The sequence below is a fragment of the Echeneis naucrates genome, chromosome 24, assembly GCF_900963305.1.
Source record: "Echeneis naucrates chromosome 24, fEcheNa1.1, whole genome shotgun sequence".
Classification (NCBI taxonomy): Eukaryota; Metazoa; Chordata; class Actinopteri; order Carangiformes; family Echeneidae; genus Echeneis; species Echeneis naucrates.
The window spans coordinates 6631056-6652562 of record NC_042534.1 but is presented as its reverse complement, the minus strand read 5'-3'; the positions used below and the strand labels follow the sequence as shown (position 1 = coordinate 6652562).

Below are 21507 nucleotides of genomic sequence, written 5' to 3'. Positions count from 1 at the left end.
ACAGAGAAAAATCCTTGAAAACCTAGCATCCAAATTCATTCATGTGGTAAAATGTGAAAAGTCAAAGTGCTTACAAAGCCAACAGTCTGCATTGACAGGATGGATGAGCTTGGATGATCACAGCCCATTGCTCTCAGGTCTGGATAGTTCCCCACTTCTAACACGTACATCCTGCCAGTGAAGTCCTGGCCCTCAAACGCCAGCCAGCTGACATTCAGGGGCACAAACAGAAACCAATGAGAAACAAAACACTTACTTTAAAATAAGATGAAAGAAAGATGGTAGCTGTTAAACATGCTAACACACAAAAAGTTATTTAATGTATGAAATGCTAGACTTTACATGCTGGAGGTCTGAGGTCACCGATTGCATCGTAAATTACACTAATATAATCTGTATAATCATAAGTGCTAGACATAAAGTATTATCATAATATGCTGCCACATGGAACACCCATTAGTAAGAGGGGCATTAACAGGCTGTGGTACAGTACCACAGTTAGTTTTGTTAAAAAAAAAAAATGTGGCGGATCACTAATGGAAAATCCCAAAGGGTTTATTTCTAAAATCATCTTTTGCATGATGGTGATAACACCAATGATTCAACTTCAATTCTCTAGGGTGCGGCATTACTCACCTTCCAGCCAGAACTTTGCATGATGCCACAGAGAAGCCATCCTGCAGGGAAGCCATACCTTCATCCAGAGAGAGGACAGAGCCTTGAAAACCTGGATCAGAGAAAATCTGCACCTGCGGCACAAAACCACACAGCAGTAAGCATGAGTCACCCACTCTAAGCTACCCGCATGCCTTATGCGATAAGACAGATAGTATTTCTGTAAGACTGGATGTGGGCTTTCAATTTCAAACGCCTACCTTAAACTTGGAAGCATGCTGAAAATCATCCTGAAATGAAACAACGGCTTAATGAAACACATTTGCATGCAACGAGCCGTAGAGAAAGCAAGTAATTAAAGTGACTTTATTTGCATGTTAATGTTATAAAGTATACCAACGTAGCAGTGGTTAATGCAAGCAGTTTGGAGAGGGAATGCTATTATTTCTCTCTGCTTTGTAAGTGTCTGTTTGGTCTGTTTGTCATTATCCGGTTTGAAACTCCAGCAGCCTCATGATGACTCACCTTCTAATCTAAGAGGTTTTCACTTAGTCTTGTGACAAGTCTTTTCCTTTCCCCCCTTGCACATCGATTTACTCTTCCTTTGCCTATGTCTTGTGTTACTAATGATAATCAACTCTCAAGAAATCCCTCAATTTAAAATTACATTTAAAATTTTTGGTTAGGTCACATGAAATGAAAACGCATGGTTAGGGAATATGAGGGAAGTGAGAATACAGCTTGCTCTTCAATTGCAAAACGGCACGATTTCTAATCACGGAAATCTAAAATTACAATTCATGTGATTACCTGGCTTCAAAAAAAGTCAGGCTTACCAGCAAAACAGGCATTGCTGAGGCAACTCTAGGCTGCAGTGCCCCCCAGTCTTCTGGATTCCCATAGAGGCCTTTCTCCAGGATGTAGGACTCGCCACAAAAGCCTGGCTCTTCAAACACCACCCAGCTAAGGAAGAGTAGGAGAGAGAAGCATAATTACCCTTTAATTTGCATTGGCATTTCAGAATTGTGTTTTCTTTTTGTGCTTGATCTTAATTGAAAGGAGAAATGTGGTCTTTGATGTGTCAAAAAAACCCCAAGTGTTCTTTTATTTATCATTCATGAAATGATTTTGTTGACCAGAGCCCAGGTTGATAATAGCTTCCCACATGATGGTATCGCTGTAGTTATGTACTGTATGTTCTGTGTTTGGCAAACAGGGCACGTCCCTGTGAGAGTATGCGCTGTTGTGGTTCGCTAAATTGCTTCTCCTCTTCAAACAGATACAGGTTTGAATCTCTTGGGTTGTATGTGTCCAAACATTAGATAATATATACAAGACTCCTCAGAAATGTAAAAGCAGCACAGTGAGCCAATCAGAGGCTTAGAAGGCAGCACAGAGTGGGCGAGACTGTGTTATCAAATAACAGGGAAGCAAAACAACTAGGAAAAAAATAAACTATCGTCAAAGTCCTGCCTCCTCGAGAGGAACGAAATGTTCCACTTCACATTGTTCGCCAAGTCTCTCCCCTGGGTGGCAGTAATTGCCGTTCCATGCTCTGTATTTTATTATTCCGATTTGTTGTTGACTTTGTTTACTTGTACATTTTCTATAGTTGATCATGAAAAAAAAAAAAAAAAATCTGAAAAACAAAAATAAACAAAGATAGGGAACAACTTGGACCTAAGAGTGTATAATAATGCAAATGGTAAAATGCTAAACTTCAGATTCACATTCATTTTTCATTAACATTCCTTGCAGTTAGTGTCCATGTCCATAAGAATGCCTCCTCCAAATCCTGCATCAATATTACATTAATTATGAGCATTTGCCAAGCATGTGCCAAGAACTACTTACATTCGAGGGGAGTGAGGTGTGGCAGACTAAACATTAGTGAACTAGATAATCTGTCTGGACCTGTCAGCATGGGTGTGGCAGCTTCCCTGCTACACACCTAAGTTACAAAGAAGGGCAATGAACTGCTTTTGACTTCACTGTAATTTTAACCTGAACTAATTATCACATTGAAATGCAGACATGCATCTTAAAGCATGTGCAGTACTGTAAGATGCCAAGGGCATCATGTCAATCAAATATAGTTTAACAGAAATATACACTTGTTTCTGCGGTGGGAAGACAGCTGGGAATTTTGTTAGGCAGAGCAATAAATAATAGTGAAGTATCCTGTCCTATTTTCCTACATACTTACACACCACCGATGACATCAATAGATTGTGTCCTCGTGCCATAGCCAGTGTCATCCATGTTGATAACGGGTACAGAGAGGTTGATGTTCATTCCTAGCTCACCAAAATCTCTGTCACTGAACATTTTCAGTTGTGGAGACATGAAATCCTGTAACAAGAATAGCATTGTCTGATGAAAATTTTACATCCACAATTGTAGGTGGTGGTATTAAACTTTTCTACTGACATTTCTGCTTTGGAAGCAGAACAACAAAAACTTATTTATTGAAAATGAATAGCAATAAATCATACAACAAATCAAACCCAAGGTGCACCTACCACAATAAAAGGAAAAAGTTAGATATCTATAGCACCAGCATCGCCTGTTGAAGATTCATCAGTTTCCCTACTGCATGTTTTAGCCTTCTCTGCATGTTTATGCTACCAAAGAAATGCCTTGGGGGTCCTGACCTTATGTCCCTGACCTATATTAAAAAAAAAAAAAACTCTGTATCCTCCATAGTCTGAAGGAATCTACTTAAAGCATGCTGAACTCTCACAAAGCTCACAAAGACAGCCAGTACGATGGAAAAAGAACAGTACGAGGAAAAGTAACATCTTTCTGGAATATTGGAGTGTGCAAATTTATTTTGATGAACACAAAGAATGAAATAAAATTTGCAACTTATCTCTTGGAGAGTGACTGCTGTAGGAGACTCCAGGGGTCAACAGTGGCTGCTGGCTGTGTTTTTAACTTTATACCCTTTGCGTAAGTTTTTGACATAACATTGTTTGGTATTCGCCAGTGAAGAGTTTTGTCGGAGTGAACATCACATCACACTCCTTCACATATACCTGTATATATACTGTATATATAGCTTGTGGATTTCAATACTCACAGCCAGTACAGGACGAAGCGACAGAAGCTGCCCTGCACCTCCCCAGTCATTGCAGTCTAGGAACTCTCCTTCCTCCAGGATGAACTGCTGCCCCTCAAACCCAGGCTGGCTGTAGCCCACCCATCTGCAATGAGAGTTATTATTGGTTGTACCTATATTTACAAACCATTAATACATTACATAACCTCTAAATCATCATTTGGCAGGAGTCCTAAACAGAACAGACACCCAACTTGATTCTGCGCATAAAAAGATTATGAGCTATAGTGCGATAGAAATGCAAAAACTTACAGTCCTCCAATTATCTTTAAAGAACCCACAGATTTCAGTTTCTGTGAGACAAAGCTTGTGCAGTCTGCAACAATGTCCTCTTCATCCTCACTAAAGCCAAAAAGTTCGCTGTCGATTTCTAAACAGGAGCCCTGAAAGCCAGGCTTTTCATACACCACTGCCTGCAAATGGGAAATGACAATGGGAAAACACTTAAATTAAATCTGAATTTTCATTTACATAATAATTAATCTTGACAATGATAAATTACATAAATAGTGACCTTCGCTGAAAGAAAACATTGCTATTCCAAACTTGAATCAATCAAGTTTTACTTTTTGATGATGGGGCACTTCAAATGATGAATTGAAAGTGCACCCTTGGATCTCTCATCTGTCAGATATTTCAGATTTCTACATTATGAATTTGTGCACTTGTGTGCTTTTACCTTGTACAGTTGTTGAATCTCCGGGCAAATGATTGTGTAAAAAATCATCCTCTGCTCTAAAAATGTCCACTGCTGAAATGGACTGTGGTGCTTTTGACACACAAAACCTCTTTGGTTTAACATAAAATAAACACTTAACGAGCCCAAAGAACACAAAGCACTATGTTGTAAAAATATGTTTCTCTTCAATAAAACAATCACAGTCCATTATATATTATTGTACCTAATACTCAAGCAAGAAAAATGAAACTGTAAGCTCTTCAGTATGTATAGAACCGTATATACCTTGATTTCACTGGGATTCTCCACTTTGAAAGCACCCTGGAAGAAAGATATCAGAATCAACATCAATTTCTTTCTCTTAATAAATGTCACATTACACTAATTCACTGTAGCATGTTGATCTGAACTTGTCCCTGTGAATGATAAAATTGCTGCTAATTTTCACCACTGCCTCAATACAGAGTGCCGAAGCTGTTCACAAAGCGCTCTCATTACTAAATTAAAATAATAAGTAGATGCAGCTGCAAACAAAAGTTACCCTCATTGTGGCATTAGAGGAAGTAATTGGTGAATCAGCTCACGACAAAAAGGGTGGACTTTCCCACAATCACACAATATATAGATACTGTATATAATGGCTGAAAATAGCAAATACCAAACTGAAATTGAAGTACATTCTGCATTGTGATGGACATTAGAATTTGCCGGAAAACACACACCATTTTCAGGGGTCTGAGAGATCCAACAAAGGGTGATGAAAAGCCCCAGATTTCAGGAAAAGGGTACACTCCTGTCTCCAGCACACTTAGCATGCCCTGGAACCCCGGGTCGCTGAACACCAGCCACCTGAAATAGGATGAGACCCAGATCAGATGTTATCCCTGAAGCCACTAGGTCTCTCCACGTTATTCTTCCCTCCCTTTGCCTCAGGATGGTCTCAAAATCATGTCTCGTCATGACCTTGCACTGCTTCTTACTGGCTATTTATTATTACAGAGGTAAGGCACATCTTTCATTAAAAAATAGCAAACTCAATGATGCTTGTATTTCCAGAAAGAAAGCAGCAGCTGTTTCATTAATGGCAAAGATAAGATTTGATTGCTTCTGTGCCTCATCTCATTGAGCATTATTAGGTCAAACCAAGGTTTTAACTCAGAATTTTCTATCCACCTCAGACATGAGTCAGGCCACTACAGCTGAGAACAAAAGCTGTTTGTTTTACACTAAAAGGTCTTGGGAATGGCAGCTCAGCAGCAGCGGTGACATTTTTCGTATAGGCAGTCTTTGTTGCTATAATGCCCCACCCTCTGGCATAGCCATTATCTAGTGCAAGACAATGTCTCATAGCAATCACCACATGTGAGCCTCTGGCAGAAAAGACAAGCCCAGCTCGCTCAGTGGGGAGGAAGTGATAGCATGAAGTGATGCCAAATTTATGGCACTCAAAGATCTGTGCTGAATGTAAGAGGAGACGATGAGTCACTTTGCTCAGTGAGCTGAACGGAGCAAGGTTTCAGTAAATTTGTTCAACACAAAAAGTACATCTGCTGAACATTTGCTGCACGTGTCGCAGAGCAAGTCTAATAGAACAAGCTGCTGTGGCTGACTTCTTTGCAACTCCAAAAAGATAAACTGACAACCAACAATTGGAGTTTGGTTGGTTTTGTTGAGATGCTGAGTAATGCTTAAAACAATCTCCAACATATCAGGAGCCTGTAAAAGGTGCCAAAGTAAGCCAACAAAAATGACTGTGGGAAAAAGACAGGCAGGGCACAAAATGTCCTGAAAGCCTACAGCTCTCACGTGGAAAAACATTCTGTCCACACCTTTTGTGGTGTGTCTCACTCCCCATCTTGTCTCCACCTCTCTACACTTTCCATTTTCCCCCACACAGGTTTTTACCCAGTTTTCTAACATGCAACAGCAGGACGGACATTCCCGAGGAGGAAAATGAATGACAGTCAAACTAAACACAGAGGAACATAGTAATGATTACTAACTCTCAGCTATTTGCCAAACACCAAGAGCATCTCAAAACAAAAGTGGCTCTGCGTTGAGCACAGCAGGCTAGATTCCAGACTACCCCTCTGAGTGTCATTGGCAATACAAAAATCATTTAGGAAAACTGGCCTGGTACTTTATGCTTTGCTGCTGCAAGCTGCTTCATTGTTTAACATCTAAATACATTGTATTTCAAATAAAAATCTGATCCCCAGGTAGCTACCCTTCAGCTACTCTGATAAATCAGGATAAATGGACCATCTGTCTTGCTAATGATTTGCTTTTGTCAGCATGTATGTTACTTTCATTTATGCTTTGCTTACAGTTCAGTCACAATGATATAACATTTTTTGCTGAAACAGCCATACTTACACCCCAGAGTGCACTTGGATGGATGCCGTGTTCATTGGGATACCAAATGAGCCTGTCTCTATAGTGTCATCATGGTAAGGCGTTACTCTTCCGCGGCCCTCTGGTTCCGTAAACAGATCAATATGGGGTATGCAGTAATCCTACAGAGATGTGAAAACAAACGAAGCAATTATCCGTGGTGGGCCGCTTCAATCCTTAAATCATTCCTAACAATAAAACCAAGCATGAGGTTAACCAGCCAAGTCCATTTCCTTTCTGCTCTGAAGGAGTATGGCCTGAATATCAATAAAGCCATTTCATCAATTGGCAGCATTTCAAAAGGCCAACGCGAGGTGAGAATAATATAGATATTGAAATACTGCAGGCCAGGTGAGGTGAAAATATTTGACCAGCGCACTCACCCACACAGCAAGCCGAATGGAGCCAATCACCATTGGTTTTGTCTCCAAACCAGGCTCTGCCCACATATTTGTCAATTCTATTCCCCCCTCTTCCAGGGCAATGAGGCGTCCCTGGAAATTGGGTTTCTCATAGAGCACCCAGCTGTAGTCAGAAAATAAAGACATAGATAAATCCATACATAATCAGATGGCAGAAACACATTGTTTATATGCTGGTATAACCTAAAACCCCAAAACAAAACACAAAGGTTACCAACTAACACATCATGTTTCATTTTGCAGCCATGTGTTGCTAGCTGTATGCTGAGCTCAATTAATAGTCTGTTGAACTATTCCTTTAAATATCATATCAATATTAGATGTTCACGGTACCCTATCAAGTGTTTGAAAACTGGAGTGCTATTAAGGGAAACAATGAAAAAGTACTTTCATACTTCCTTTTCTCAACTGTGGAACCCTCAATGCTGATATTAAATGAGTCCTGAGACACATCCAACAGCTATTACGAGCAGATTTCCCCAAACACTTGACACTAATTTGAACTACACTTCAGTCTTTGTATTCTTTTCATTGCCAGAGAGTTCAAGTTGAATATTTCCACTTACCATCCTCTCACAACTTTTACAGATATAAGTGGAGAGAGCTGCAGAGACGTGGAATCTGCTACGTCCCTGTAAATCTCATAGGCTTGACCACTGAACTCCGCTTTTTCAAACAACACCATCTGTGGATGAGATGAGATGAGAGGCAGTGTCAAAAACTGCAATGCAAGTGTATTTCATCTTAATGGCACTACACTTTCCTATTTATGCTAAAACATTACAACGGACACAATTACTTGGATGACTAAGTTATACTTTTAATGTGATGCATCAATTTAAAATAGTAGTCACAGTTTTAATTTACAGGCTATAGTGTTAAATGTATGACTAATAAATTACAAAACCTCAGGAGCTCTAGAGACCCTGCAGTCAATAGCACCGTCTTACTTTGAGTCCAAAAACCACATCAAAAACTCTTAAAAATTCTGTTTCTTTCCACCCAGTATGTATGTGTGCGTGCGTGTCATGACATTGGACACTTCGGCAAGAAACTGAAAATGTCGACCGCTGGGGAAACACCTCTCTTTTCTGCAGTGACTAATGAAGGTCGACAACAATAAATAACCACAAGTTTCGCACTGCATTGGCAGCACTGTATTCTGGGATTGTAATCACATCCAGCTGACAATTTGCACTACAGTTTTGTTTTGTTTTGTTTTTTTTGTTTTTTTGTACTTTGTTTACCCCCAAGAACACCATATGAAAAGCAGATGTTTTCACAGAACACAGAGTTGTCTGTCCAGATTCCTCTCTCCATTTTGTTTTTGTTCTAAGTGGGCATTGCTTTGCCTAGTGTACCTTTCCAGGGCGCTTGTGAAATCCTTTGTCGGTTCTTATCTGGAATGCGAAAAGAGAGAATTATTATGACAAATACTTGGAGTGCGTGAAAAAAATCTATAAAGTATTGCAGATTGTTATCTGCATGTTTCTCTGAAGCAGGTCTGTGTCTGTTAGATGTCCGGACTTTTCAGTTTACGTCTCTGGACGTGCACTGACATGATCGCAAAACAACCAACTTGCTGGTAGACAACTGAAAATGCCAGCTCAGCAAAATTTGAAATAAGAGTCAACTACAGCAAATATAAAACTCTTAACACCAATTCAGTAAATTACTAATTGATTATATTGGCAATATGCCAATTATATGATAATTTATGATTTAAGTAATCTTTTAAACAAAAAAGGTCAAATGTTCCCTTGCTTTTGCTTCACAAATGACTTAGTCCTAGTTTTCTATGATAATAAATCAAATTATTTTAAAATTTGATCAACACAAGCAGTGAACATCTTTTCTAGCGTTTTACTGACAAAGTGGGTCAAAATTATTGAACTATCAATCAACAACTTTCTATTTTACAGGTCTGTAATTAAAGTGTAATTTCTCATAATTTCCAGGAACTTTGTGAGTGCACACCAGGCTCCAAGCATAGCAATGTGAAACAGGCAGAAACACAGTTTGGTCCAAAAGGAATAGAAATGAAAATAATTTCAATCATCATTTACAACTGAGAAGATGTTTACCTGCATTTATACAGAGCAATAATTAGTACAAAATTGCTTTTGTTGTACTACTGCACCATAATATGTAAATGATTTGGTGAGTATGGACCCGTAAAATGGTGCAGCGTTTTGGTGCAGCTCTAATCACAGCACGGTAATTTTCACCAGTCAACTGAGACAAAAGTTCCCTTGTTGTTGTTGTGAGGAGCAGACTGCAAAAAGAGCTTGTGCACATGGACCTCAAACTGATTGACAGATTTTATTTGTGTTACTTATCTATTTCACTGGCGGAACACTTACGTGATTATGAAGCGTCCTCTGTGGCTGCTCAGGGAGTGTAGGCTGTTTGGATGGAGGAGTCACAGGAAAACATGAAGGCCCAGCATCAGGAAGCAGACCTGGCTTTAGAGCTTCACCTTCAGGAACTGGAGTAGTCATTTTTCCAATGGCCTAATAATTATAGAACAACCAGCTAAGTATGAGAGCTTATGATTGTGATTCTCTACTATGAAATGTATATTGATGAGTTGTGCAGAGATTTAGAAGCATGTTAGGCAATAGATAGTTACTTTGCTTCACTTAAACCTGCTTTTGCTTGTGAAGTCTCTGTGTTATAGGGACAACTACATTCACACACACTTTACACAGTTTTTAATGAAAATAACATACAAACTAACCTTGTTATGGACTTGTTCCTGTGCTTGTGTGCTCTGCACTGGTTTTTCGTGTTCTCGGTGGATGAGCTTCTCTAAATAGTCTGGCAGCTTGATGTCGTTAAAGGAAGGAAGTGGAGGGCCTGAGTCACTGACCACAGCCTCTGCAGCCTGGGCTTCCTCTGTGGAGCTCAGGGCAGAGCTCTGCTGTTGGCCCAGTGTATCTTTCATTGAAGCTGTGGTGTTTGGGAATGGAGGTTGGAGCTGGGATAAAGGTGGAGAACTTAGCCGGGGGGTTTTGCTCGCCGACCTGTCTTCGGAGCCGCTACCTTCTGCCTTTGTTTCAACACCATTCCTCTTCCCTCTGATGCTGGAGGAGGTTAGGCTGCTGAAAACACAGCTGCCTTCCAAGCGAGACTTCAGCTTGATCTTATCATCTTTCTCCTCTTTAGTGTCCACCTCATCCTTGACTAGAACTTTATCCTTGAGCCATGAGTCTGCATCGAGGTTGCTGAGCAGCACACTCCGATCGGCCAAACTAGCCCTGGCTGGCTTCAGGCCAGCTTTGGTCTCTACGCTCTGTAGTTTGGCTAAGAGACTCGGGGGTGTGTCTAGGGTGAAATTATTCTTCTTCCTTAAACCAAATTTAAAGTCCTCAGGGTCAAAGGTCTTCTCAAAGCGGTCCTCCTTGATCGCCGGCATGGCAAACGGGGGCTGGGGTGGCCGGAGGTGGTTGTGTTTACGTGGTGGGAGGGAGAAAGGGGCACAAAGCTTCTTTATTTTCTCAATGAAATCATCATCATCTAGCTCACCATCCAGAAGATTGCTCTCACTCCCAGCAGAGCTCAGTTTGGGCTGTTGGATTTTCATTTTCCGTTTGGGAAAGTCCACATCGAGCCAGCTAGAGGGGGCATCTTGCTGCGTAGCAAAATCATCTTTGCATAGTCCCCGTGGCAAATGAAGCTTCTTCTTGGGTAAATGCTGGATTGAGTCAGGGCTCATCTTATGAGCCTCTGGGGAAGTGGGCAGTTTTGAAGTTGTACTCTGCTTGCTATTGACTGGTTCCTTTTTTGTTGTGAGGAGTTGTGGATGTGGGGAGATGTCATCATTAGCAACGAGCGGAGGTTCCTTCACTTGTAGACTTAGTATTTTCTCAGCTGTTTTCGTTGCCACGTTGATTTTGGGTTTAGAAGCCTCGCTGTTATAATGACTCTGTGGTATTTCCTCTGCAGCCTTGAGTGAAGGGCTTGCAGCTAGTTTGTTAATGTCTCCTGAAATTTTGTCTTCTGAAGGGAACGTTTTGACAGCTAAATTTTTCTCGACCCGTCCTTCTCCCTGGCTGCTTGCAGACTTAGTTGCCGGCTGTTTCTCTGTAACACTTTCAGTCAGTATGTTTTTTTGTGCTTGAGTGCCATTAGCAGCTTTTTCAGTCACTTTCTCAGCTGCTGTAGTGACTGTAGTCCCTCTGATAATAGGCCTTTGGCTGGAGAGCTCAACATCATTAGCTCCATGTGTATGTGAGTCATCAGGCAAATTCTCAGTTTTTTCCACTGATACAGAATTAGCCTGCGCCTCTTCTGCAACGTCCACTGGCTTTCCTTCTGCTCTAGAGTTTTCTATAGACTTCTGTACTGGCACATTTATTGACGCCTCTGTCTTGGAAGGCCCTGTATCGCTTTTGGTCCTGCTCACAGGCTCATCTGTTTGAGTGATGGCACAAATCGCAGCTTTTTCTGGATGCGCAGTCGCCATTTGACCGGCATGTCGTGCTTGAGCAGGCAGGCCGTCTGACGATGCACTCGTCAGTTCTGGTGACTGAGAGGCTGCTTCTAGTTTTTCTATGCCTGTAATGGGCCGAGGCTGCTCTTTTCCCCCAGCATTTTTTCTGTCATTCTTCTGAGCAGCACTTTCCCCTGTCCCTGAGATACCTGGTCCGCTGTCCGACACTTTTTCATCTGTGGTATTTCTGTCTGAACTCAGCAGCTGCTGTGGTTTTTCTTTTTCTTTCTTTTCAGTTTGGTTAGTTTTTTGGGGTTTCCTTACATCCTTAACCTCGGCCGAAGTAATTGGTTCAGTGTCCTTCTTCTGAGGCAGTGATTTTAGCTCTTTGTCTTTTTTACTCTGCGGCCCCAGATTTTCTTGATTTTTTGAATCAGGCAGCACAGATGATTCTTTATCTAGTTTGGGGGTTTCGACAGGTGACTCCTGCTCCGCCGAAAGGGTCTTCTCAATAGGCTTGATGGCAGCAGGTGAGGGGGAGGAGGCTGCAGGATCTTTGGTCTTCTTGGAGGCCGATGTGACCACAACACTGTGTCCTCCTTTCTTCTCCTCTTTTTTGGGTAAAATACCGGGATCTTTGTCAATAGGCTTCTTTGTTTCTGTGTTAGAAGCAGCAGTGTCGGGTTCATCTTTGAGGAAAGATGGTTCAGGCGGTCCCTCCTTTCTTTTGCCTGGTTTGTCAACACTGTGTTTTTTCGGTGTCGAATCTAACTCCTGCTTCTCTTTTTTTAATACTTCCACTTCCTTTTTAAAATCTTTCTGTCTGGTTTCAGGCTGTGATTGCTTTTCCGCTGTACTTTCTCTGGCTTTATCAGATGATGACGATACTTTCTGTGTGAGCTGTTTGGATGTGGACACAGTCTCCACTGTATCATCCATCTGCTCCTGTTTTATAGCAGTGACCTCTTGTTTACTTGTAGGTTTGTTTTCCCTATTGAGGCTCGTGGGACTGGTCGGCTCTTTACCTTTCTTTCTCTTTGAACGCGAGCCTGTTCTGCTGGGACCTTTTGTCTGTGGACTTACATTACTGGCCGTTTCTAAAGAATCACCTGCTCCTATAGTTAAGGCATCTGATTCAACACAGTTAGGTTTTGTATTTGCATCTGTTGTTTTCAAAGCAACTGAATCTGTTCTCTTGGAAATTAAGGAATCACCCGCTCCTTTAGTTTTCATGTCTGAGTCAACACTGTTAGGTCTTGAGCCATGATCTCTTGTTTTCACGGATGCTGCGTCAGTTGTTTTGGAATCATCTTTAGCGGGGACGTCTGATTCAACACTGTTATGTTTTGTACTCTGATCTGTTGTTTTCAAAGCCACTGTGTCTATTAATTTGGGATCTGAAGAGTCACCTGCTGCTTTACTTAGTACAGTTGATTGAAGATTGGTAGGTTTCAACTTATCTGCTGGTTTCAAGGCCACCGTGTCTTTTGGTGTGGATTCTGTTGGTTGTTTTTGTTGAATGGTATAATTTACCCCAGCAGGGGTGGTATCTTGTCCATCTGGTTTAAGTGTTATCTTTGAGACTGTTGTCTCTCTCTGCTCTTTAGTATCCCGTCTACCCTGACAGTCCAGTTCTGGCAACTCTGATGTAGCAATTGTCACTGTGGACTTGTGTGACATTCCAGTCATAGCCAGCTTTTGAGGTAGTGCTGATTTAGATGTGGGTGTAAAGTTCTTCATTCGTTCCTTGATTGTCAGCGGTTCCTCTCTAGCAGGTGATGCAGAGCTGGACCTGTGACGATCGGCTGATTTTGACCTCTGGCTTGCCAACTCAAGGTCTGCTTGCAGCCTCTCAGTGCCTTTCCTGACCGGAGAGACATCAGCACTTCTCGGGGTTTGGAAGGCCTGCTTGTGTTCCCGCTGCTCAAAGAGGCTAATTTTTTCTGTAATCTGGCCAACGACTGGTTTGGACTCCTCATCGCTTTTCTTCGGGTCATGTAATCTGTGTATAACGAGAGGTAAAGTGTGATTTTGACGATATTTTTAATTAGTAAACTATTAAAATTGCAATAAAAAGTCATTTTTACTGCTGTATGCACTCTACGCCTCTCTCAAGCTGTACCATGTTGTCTGCCAGAGACTAATGCTAGTTTCAATTTTAGCTGTTAAATCTGACCTAAATTTAAATTTGACCTATTCTTTACAGTGCTAATCTTGAAACAGGTCTGTACTTTGCATTGTGACTCATTCATGTTTATTGTGGATACACCTATAATACTCCACCTATAGCGTTTACGCACATTCCTTGTTTTAACAGCAATGTTATCTGACACAAAGGTGAGACAGGTGGAAAAAATGGCTGGTAATGTTGGTGAAGCACTGATTAAACAAACACTTATTTCAGCAAATGGATGTTTTATAGCAAATTGTATCCTTAACTTTCAAATTTGACTTACCGTGCATCGGTCTTTGCTTTTGCTGTTTCCTCCTCTTTATCTTCCTTCTTCTTTAATGCTGATTCAAAATCCCGGTTCTCAGCAGCTGGAGTCTGATTCAAAGTCACACTTTTTGTAAAGAGTTTCACCTCACTCCGAGAAACTTTAATACTCCTGCGCTTGGACTCTGGTGTCTCTGTCTTCCTTTCTACTTTGTAAAGACTCTCATCATCGTCCATGTCTGCGCTCCCACCGACCACATGTACCAGAGTGTCTGCAGTGACTGAGTTAGAGTCCTGGAAGTTGTCCAATTGCTTAATATTATCAGGGCAGGAAATGTGACTTTCCCCTCCTTCAGGTGAGGTCTGAGGAGCTGGGTGATGGGTGGAGGTGGAGTCTGCAAATGACTCTCCCTTGTTAGTCTTTGGACTTTTGCCCTGAGAATCGGTCTCTGAGTTATCTGATGAAGGGAATCCTTCTGTAGCAGTCTGAGCATTCGGAGACATTTTTTCCTGGGGGCTGGTCGCTCCATCTCCCTGAGAGTTTTTCCTTACTCTTCTTTTGGCTGTGTTTTTACGTCCCATGTTGCCTGAGTCTGTCTGTTCTTTGTCAGGCGCAGTCTCTAACTCTGTCTCTTTGTGTGATTTCAGAGAGAGTCCCACTAGAGCACTGTAATAACTCTGAGACCCAGTGGCAGGTCTGACATTTGTCCTTTTGTTTTCTGCTCTTTTTGTACTTGAGAACTTTGGCGAATCAGAACTCTGTGATGACTTTGAGAGGGCCTGTAGGCTTTCTGTGACTTTGGTGCGGACAACTTCTTGTGTAGTGCCGATGTTTTCGGCACCTTGAATCACGCTGGTCTCCTCCAAGTACACATGGAGCCTCTTGCCTGCCTGGGCCTGAGCTTGTCTCTTAGCCTGAGGCTGGGCGTGGGCCTGGTCAGAGTCCCATGCCGCTCCCTGTTTAGAGGAGGAAGACAGATGTGTCAGATGACTGGCATTCCTCTCAGGAATCCCGCTCACTGAAGTACCGTTGCTTCTCTCCTCACTCTCTTTGCCCTGCCCAATTTTCTTCTTCTGGCATGCCACAAACTCCTCCTCTTTTGGACCTCCTTCACCAGTTTCAGTGCTTCTCCCAGCGGAGCCGTGTCTGTGGGCAGACTGCGTGGCGTCCTTCTCTTCACAGAGGAAACTGTCTCCTGAGAGAGTCAGTAGATCGGGACTGGAGCTGTGTTCCTTTTTATCTTGCCACAGTTTTTCTCCTCTCTGGGGTCTCCCAGACTTCTCACTCTCCTCGTCTCCCTCTAGCAGAGGAGACAAATCACCACTTCTGGAGGCATTTTCAGTTGGACTTGTTGGACCCTTGCCTTTCCATGGAGAGAACCAGCTGCCAATACGGCCCAAGACTCCAGTACTTGGCTGTTCCTCTGGGCTCTCAGACTAAGGCAAAGCATAGAAATAGCTCACATGAACGTTTGTTACAGAGACAGTTGCTGTCAATAAGCATGCACATTTCAATGTGAATATGCGCAACCACCAGTTCAACTGACTGGACTTTCACTTAGTAGTGCAAGTATGAGAATTAGTCTATGAACAAAGGAAAGGAGTGCAGGCTTGGCATCATAAGTAAACATAAGTCGGGGTTGTGTATTCATGGAATTTTTTCTTTTTTTTTTTTTTTTTTTGCGTGGCCATGCATCTCTCAGCATACCAAAGACATGCAGGAGTGCTGACAACCGGTAAGCTTACCGTAGAAAATACCATATCATTCAGACTCTTTATGTAGGTTGTGAACATGATTTTGGTTTAGAACAAAAACTCCTACAAAGCATAAAACAAGAACAAAAACATTCAACAATAGCAGTGTGAAAGAGCAGCAGTTCACCACAAAAGATGTTCTGCCTCAGCAAAGTGCAAGATCCATCCATCACTCATTTTTGCCAGTAATTTCAAAAAGGAATGTGAAAAATCCACTCACCGTTAATTAGAAATAAAAGGAAACTTCTCTGCCTCCTCCAACTTATAAATCGTTATCAGTTTGAACAGATGGTTATCTGTGTGATCATGCTGTCCAAAGTCCTTAGTGTCTCACCCAAAACATCCACAACAGCAGTGTGATAGGTTTGTGTCACCGGAGATCTGCGTGCTCTCCAAGTTCTGCCCCCTCAAGCGGCTAGGATGATGCATTCAAGTGCTGCTGGTAAACTTCTGTTTCTAATGCCGCCACGGCACGACACCTTGTTGTTACAGTCAACAAATGTCCCCACCAGGCCACAGTGATTTCTGCCTGGGATCATTCTGGCTGACGGCTTGTAGCCTGCGACAGCCCATTTCTTTTCGACTTTTTAAAACATCAAATTTCACTGACATTGCTGTTATTTCAGCAGATCGGTTGGTGGCAGAGGTATATGCCACAAAGCATAATGACATAAATGGGAGTTACCGTAATTTATTGACTTTAAAAGCAGCCAGATATTGATCATGTGAAGGAATGGTATCCCCTCTTCACCTTCTGCCATCAAACACAGTGTGTGTCTGTTCACGTTGTAATTCAGACACCTGTGTCTGAATTATTTTAAATTCATGACAGACTACCCAGTCAGCAGCATACACACCTTCTGAATCACACTCATGTACAGTTTATTGTAGGCATATGTGTATGTTACTATATGATTGATTTAATAAATGTGGACGTATGTGCATTTCTTAGTATTATTTTGTGACTGAATGTATTTTGAGTGTCGTAAATTGTCACAGATCGACCTTTACTGTGAGCAAGAGCGTTATAAAGGCTTTGACATAACCGTTTCATTTAATTAATCATTTAAATCCTCTTCACACGTTGCTCACAGTTTGTATCCGCTGTGTCCTAACACTGACGTGGATTTATATGCAAACACTGCCACACCACAGCTTGGCACAACAATCAAAGTAACACTGAGCTGTCAAATCTGTCGCACACCTGCTGGGCATCAAGACAAGGAGTCCAAACTTCCTCCTGTAGTTTTATTTCTGACTTATTGTGCATATCGACATCCAACTGACTGATTAAACAAGAGAGGACGTTTTACTTTGATATTAGAAACAAAGACTCTGGTTCTGTAAAGGTGGATTACCTTATACCTGTCGATGATGTGTGTAATAGTCAAAATTCCGACATTAGCCTAGGCATTTGGAGGCACCAGGAGTCGGCGTTCAAATAAAGTTTTCCAGGGGAAATGACGCATCTGCTGTTTGAGCTAGAGAGCCTGTTGAATCCAGGTCTTTTTTTTTTTTCTGTCTCTCCAGATTCTGCCTGCCGTTGTTTAATTTGGCGGGCAGCGTAAGTCAGTTTTTCCGGGCGGCGAGGGGGAGAAGGTTAACCCTTAAACCGCCTCTCTCCGGTTTGAAACGAGTAAAAAGTCCTGGGTCAGACTTTCACCCTCTGACCGAGCGACTACAGCTCACGTTGCGCCATGCTGGGTTGAAATATTGGCCTCCTCTCTTTGTCACCTTTCACTTTGACACAGGATCCACCCAGCCTGCAGGTGAGGAAACGCCCAGGCGGTTAGTCGTTTCAGAAGTTCACCTGCGTTGCCCCTTTTTGATGGATAAGCTTCGCAGACATTTAACGGCTCTGATCAGCCTAAATGATGATAGGTTATTAGTCTGCATGACGTCTGTTGGGTCTGGACCTGTCATAAACCTGTAGTGTTTGCAAATGCCATTGAAACTGTTGCCCCCCCCCAAAAAAAAATAAAAATAAAACACACAAATATATGATCCATTAATCTGATTAAGTTATTTTTCCAACAGCTGAGTGGTTTCTGATCTTAAAAAAAAAAACAAAACAAAAAAACGGAGTTATCTTGCCCGCACAGTATTTTATGGAGCCACAACTCCTGAGTTCATTTCTGATCAAGCATATAACCAGAGAGAGGCAGAAAGAGATCCTACCATGATCACAGTCTTTCCTGTCTCCTCAGAGGTCTGAAGGATGAAGGCAGCCTTCTGCGGGAAATGCTTCAGAGGAGAGGAGCCTCCCAGCTCGGCCGCCTGTCTGTGGAGACCCGTCCCTCCTCACACAGACAGGTCTGCACCTGATTAATATTTATAACCGTACCCTAATCGCGCTCGCTGCACATATCAAAGCTAACTGTGGCAGTCCTATTGTGAATGCTGCTATTTTTTTCCCATGGCGATGAGGGCTGAGGTTGCTGTGGAATCTGCCCGGGCCAGGTAGCTAACAACCCCTGAAGCTGTGAGCACTCTGACGCAGCAGCCTGCTATGGCAGTTTGTTGAGTAACTGGGTGTCAGGGCCACAAACAAAAGACACAACAGGTACGGACAATGATTTTTGGCACTCATTATAATCCATTCCCTTGTATTTTTGGAAATAATCACGAGACACTGATAAAAAAATGACTTCTCCTTTCCAACTTTCTCCAAACAGGGCCATTGTGTGACCTCAGACCACACCATTAGAGCCATTTCCCCATACCTACAGTGTCCAGGCTGAAAACACCACTGAACATGCACCATATTCAAAAATTCATGCAAATGCGTCCCCTCTTCTCTGCACCCTGCATTACCCATAATTTATTTATGTTTTACAGAAACCGAAACCTGTCACATTCTACACCTCATGAAAAATTTACATGTTGCTTTTCACTGTTTTTTTTTTTTTTTTTTTTTTTTTTTCCTCCTCTTGCTCATGGCAAAATGCATTGACAGCCTGACATAATGCTTCCAATTCAACAGAGTTCTCCCAGTGACAAGCCTGTGTTTTTAGGGGATTCTCTGCATATTAAAAATAACAGGCAGCCATAACCAAGTTATTATTCCTTCCAATATTTGGAGGAAACAGGCAAATTCAGCCACCTACCACAATCATCGCTCAAAGAGGAAAGTCTGGTTTTACTGGTTTGGAGCTAATTAAACATGCAGTGAAGGGAAATACAGACGTGTTAATAAACACAAAAAAAAACAAAAAAACATCCAACATCACTTCACTTCTGCTTTCTCAAGTAATTGTCACGGCTTAAGGATTAGCTCAGAGAGTTTTATACACTGGCAATATCCATAAGTATGGTATGAGTCACACATCATGCTCATCATCGAACCAATTATATTTGCCCAATTATAATATTCATTGTTTCGGGAAAACATGTCACATTGTGCTGTAACAGACATGTTTACTTGAGAGCTGCTTGCTGCATGGAGCCGCTCAATGAGCAGCTCTGCTGGAGGCATGTATAAACAGCTGGTTTGTTGCTCTTCGGGGAGAGCCTCTGTATCCATCCAAATTTTAGTTCACTTGGCAGGAGGTTTGAATTGGCAGACTTTATGGGTCCAGACTGACCGTCTTGTAGTTATTAGGGGAATAATTTCAGGCTTTAATGTACAATAGGGAGGCTCTTTTGTCATATTGTTCCTGCCCAATTTGGCTACTCGTTTCACTTAAAGGGAATGCTCTGACTATCGAGTGTAACTAATAATGGCCTTTCTTTTTAACAAAGGCCTATCATAGCAAGATCGGGGAAGCCTTTTGCCAGCTTTCTGTATTTCAAAATAAATGGCCCTCATTCTTCTCCTCCATGCCACTAAACACTTGGCTGCAATGCAGAGAGATGAAGAGACTTTGATCTTTGTGTAGCTGGCTTGTTGCAGTGAGTCATGAGTGGGAAATATCCCAGCATGTACATCTTGCACATCTGTCTGAATTCTCAAATAACACATACCAGCCCGTCTTTGTGTTTATGTGACCTTTAACCTTTGCTGTTGACTTGTTAAATGTCTTGACTTTGAATGAGATTCGGTGAATCTGCCTGCGTCACATATGGGACATTAAGGAGATGATAAACAGCTTATGTATCAGCAAGTATCAGGGATTTTAATCGTGGAGGCTTCATCTTCAGTGCTTTTTCCTATAGACTGCATAATGAGGCCCTTGCTTGTATCATGGCAGCCTGTGGGTGAATGCCACCACAGACGTTGTGTGTCTTATGTTGTTGCAGCCAACTACATAATTACATATCTGACTGGAATTACACCCACCAAATCCCTACAAGTGTTCTGTGTCAAAGAAATGCCAATGTTTTCCTTTCTCCCTGCTTGACTGGCTCTCCATCCCAGTTGCACCGTTTTTGCTTCTCATTTGCTGAGCAGACATTGCAACTCACCAAATGTCAACTGCAATGCTTAGAGAGGCTGCCTTGGGGTATTTAGGGAACAGCAAATGGCAGATTCCCTGCGGTGAATTCATGCAACTCCATTGCTCCCCCCACTGGCTGTTGATAATAGCTACACAATTGGGGGCCATACTGCAGATTGCTGAGAGCTAAACTTCAGAGGCATGTGGAGACAACTACACCTTTTTTATTATAGAAGTACATCAGCAGTTGAAGATGTTGGTTCTGAATGCAATCAGAAAGCTCCGTTACAAGCTGCCACACATTTGGAGTTTGACAGATGGGGAAGTATAATCACACCCCCCTCAGTCGGAGGACAAATAAGAGTGTGATTCACTGTTGCTGTCTCTGCCATTTCCCAGCCACATAGTGCCACATCACCACAGCAACCGTCTACTACTGTCTGTGCATAAATTCATTTTGTTAAGCTTTACCACTCAGAAATGACAGAAAGGCATTTTTATATGGTAAAGAGGATTTTTCATGCAAGTTATAAATGTCTTTGAGTTTGTTTGAGGGTAGCTCACCCATCAGATGAGTCAATCCTGACAACACTTACTGTAACCATCTCTCTGGATATGTCAAAGTGTTTACATTACGTAACATAACCTCAGACCATAACCTGCATCCTACGCAGCTTTTGAGTGCCTGTGCCCCACTGCCCCCTTTTCTTTAATCTTTATCTTTAAGTAATGTCTGAGAAGTTCTGAGCAACACTGAGTGTCATTATGGTAGTAGAGTGTCAGTTTGATGGTCTAACAACTGTCTCAGCTCCTCTCTCAGCCCCACAACAGATTTTTATTCTCTATCATTAATAGAAAGAAAACTTGGCAGTTTAATAAGGTGGATTTCCTAACCGATTTCTAAAACCATTTACCGTGACAGTTACAATGTTTCGTTGGTCACAAAATAATTAAATGTTCTTCATTAAAGAATGTGTTAATAAGCTAATGTGATTGAAGAAAAACGTTTCCCCGCTGGTGAGTTTCACAGTGATTAAAAAAACAAAACATTGGCCAAATTGTAGAAGCCTTTCTTGCAAACAGTTCTGGGCAACTAACTAATCCCATTTGTTCCGCCAACTGTCTGCCTATCACCAAATGTGAGACTAGCTTCTGAGAAGACTGAATGTCTTGGGGTTTATTTTCCCTGGCATCCCGGGAAGAAATTGAATGTGGTGTTAATTAAAAAAAAAAAAAAAAAAGTGTAGTGAAGTCAGAGCTGGGTTAATGTAGA

At 41.9% G+C, this 21507-nt stretch overlaps 1 protein-coding gene and 1 long non-coding RNA gene across 5 annotated transcripts in view; one reads left to right on the top strand and one right to left on the bottom strand.

Moving 5' to 3' along the window:
- The window catches only part of LOC115038076 (beta/gamma crystallin domain-containing protein 1-like), a 22695-nt gene extending 4429 nt beyond the window's left edge, over positions 1–18266 (bottom strand). Inside the window, exons 1-18 of one of the 2 annotated variants that reach the window (XM_029496903.1) lie at positions 16079–17158; positions 15850–15921; positions 14123–15540; positions 9972–13668; positions 9595–9744; positions 8593–8631; positions 7798–7916; positions 7193–7334; positions 6792–6931; positions 5138–5264; positions 4701–4736; positions 3989–4149; positions 3698–3821; positions 2822–2967; positions 1452–1578; positions 876–905; positions 637–749; positions 75–207 (exon numbers count right to left, since the gene is read on the bottom strand). In XM_029496903.1, coding sequence (XP_029352763.1) covers positions 75–207; positions 637–749; positions 876–905; positions 1452–1578; positions 2822–2967; positions 3698–3821; positions 3989–4149; positions 4701–4736; positions 5138–5264; positions 6792–6931; positions 7193–7334; positions 7798–7916; positions 8593–8631; positions 9595–9744; positions 9972–13668; positions 14123–15540; positions 15850–15897 — 6750 coding nt within the window. In that variant the 5' untranslated portion in view covers positions 15898–15921; positions 16079–17158. Of the gene's footprint in view, positions 1–74; positions 208–636; positions 750–875; positions 906–1451; positions 1579–2821; positions 2968–3697; positions 3822–3988; positions 4150–4700; positions 4737–5137; positions 5265–6791; positions 6932–7192; positions 7335–7797; positions 7917–8592; positions 8632–9594; positions 9745–9971; positions 13669–14122; positions 15541–15849; positions 15922–16078; positions 17159–18036 lie in introns of those variants that run through there. The other variant, XM_029496904.1, reaches the window with a different exon arrangement.
- Positions 13336–21507, top strand: LOC115038078 (uncharacterized). 3 transcript variants are annotated; one of them, XR_003840489.1, is made up of 4 exons: positions 13336–13684; positions 18066–18171; positions 18286–18421; positions 18534–21507. It is a non-coding gene; the product is annotated as an uncharacterized LOC115038078 (long non-coding RNA). The 3 variants fall into 3 exon arrangements; XR_003840487.1 differs by having other exon boundaries at positions 18066–18421; XR_003840488.1 differs by lacking the exon at positions 13336–13684 and adding an exon at positions 15787–15839 and having other exon boundaries at positions 18068–18421.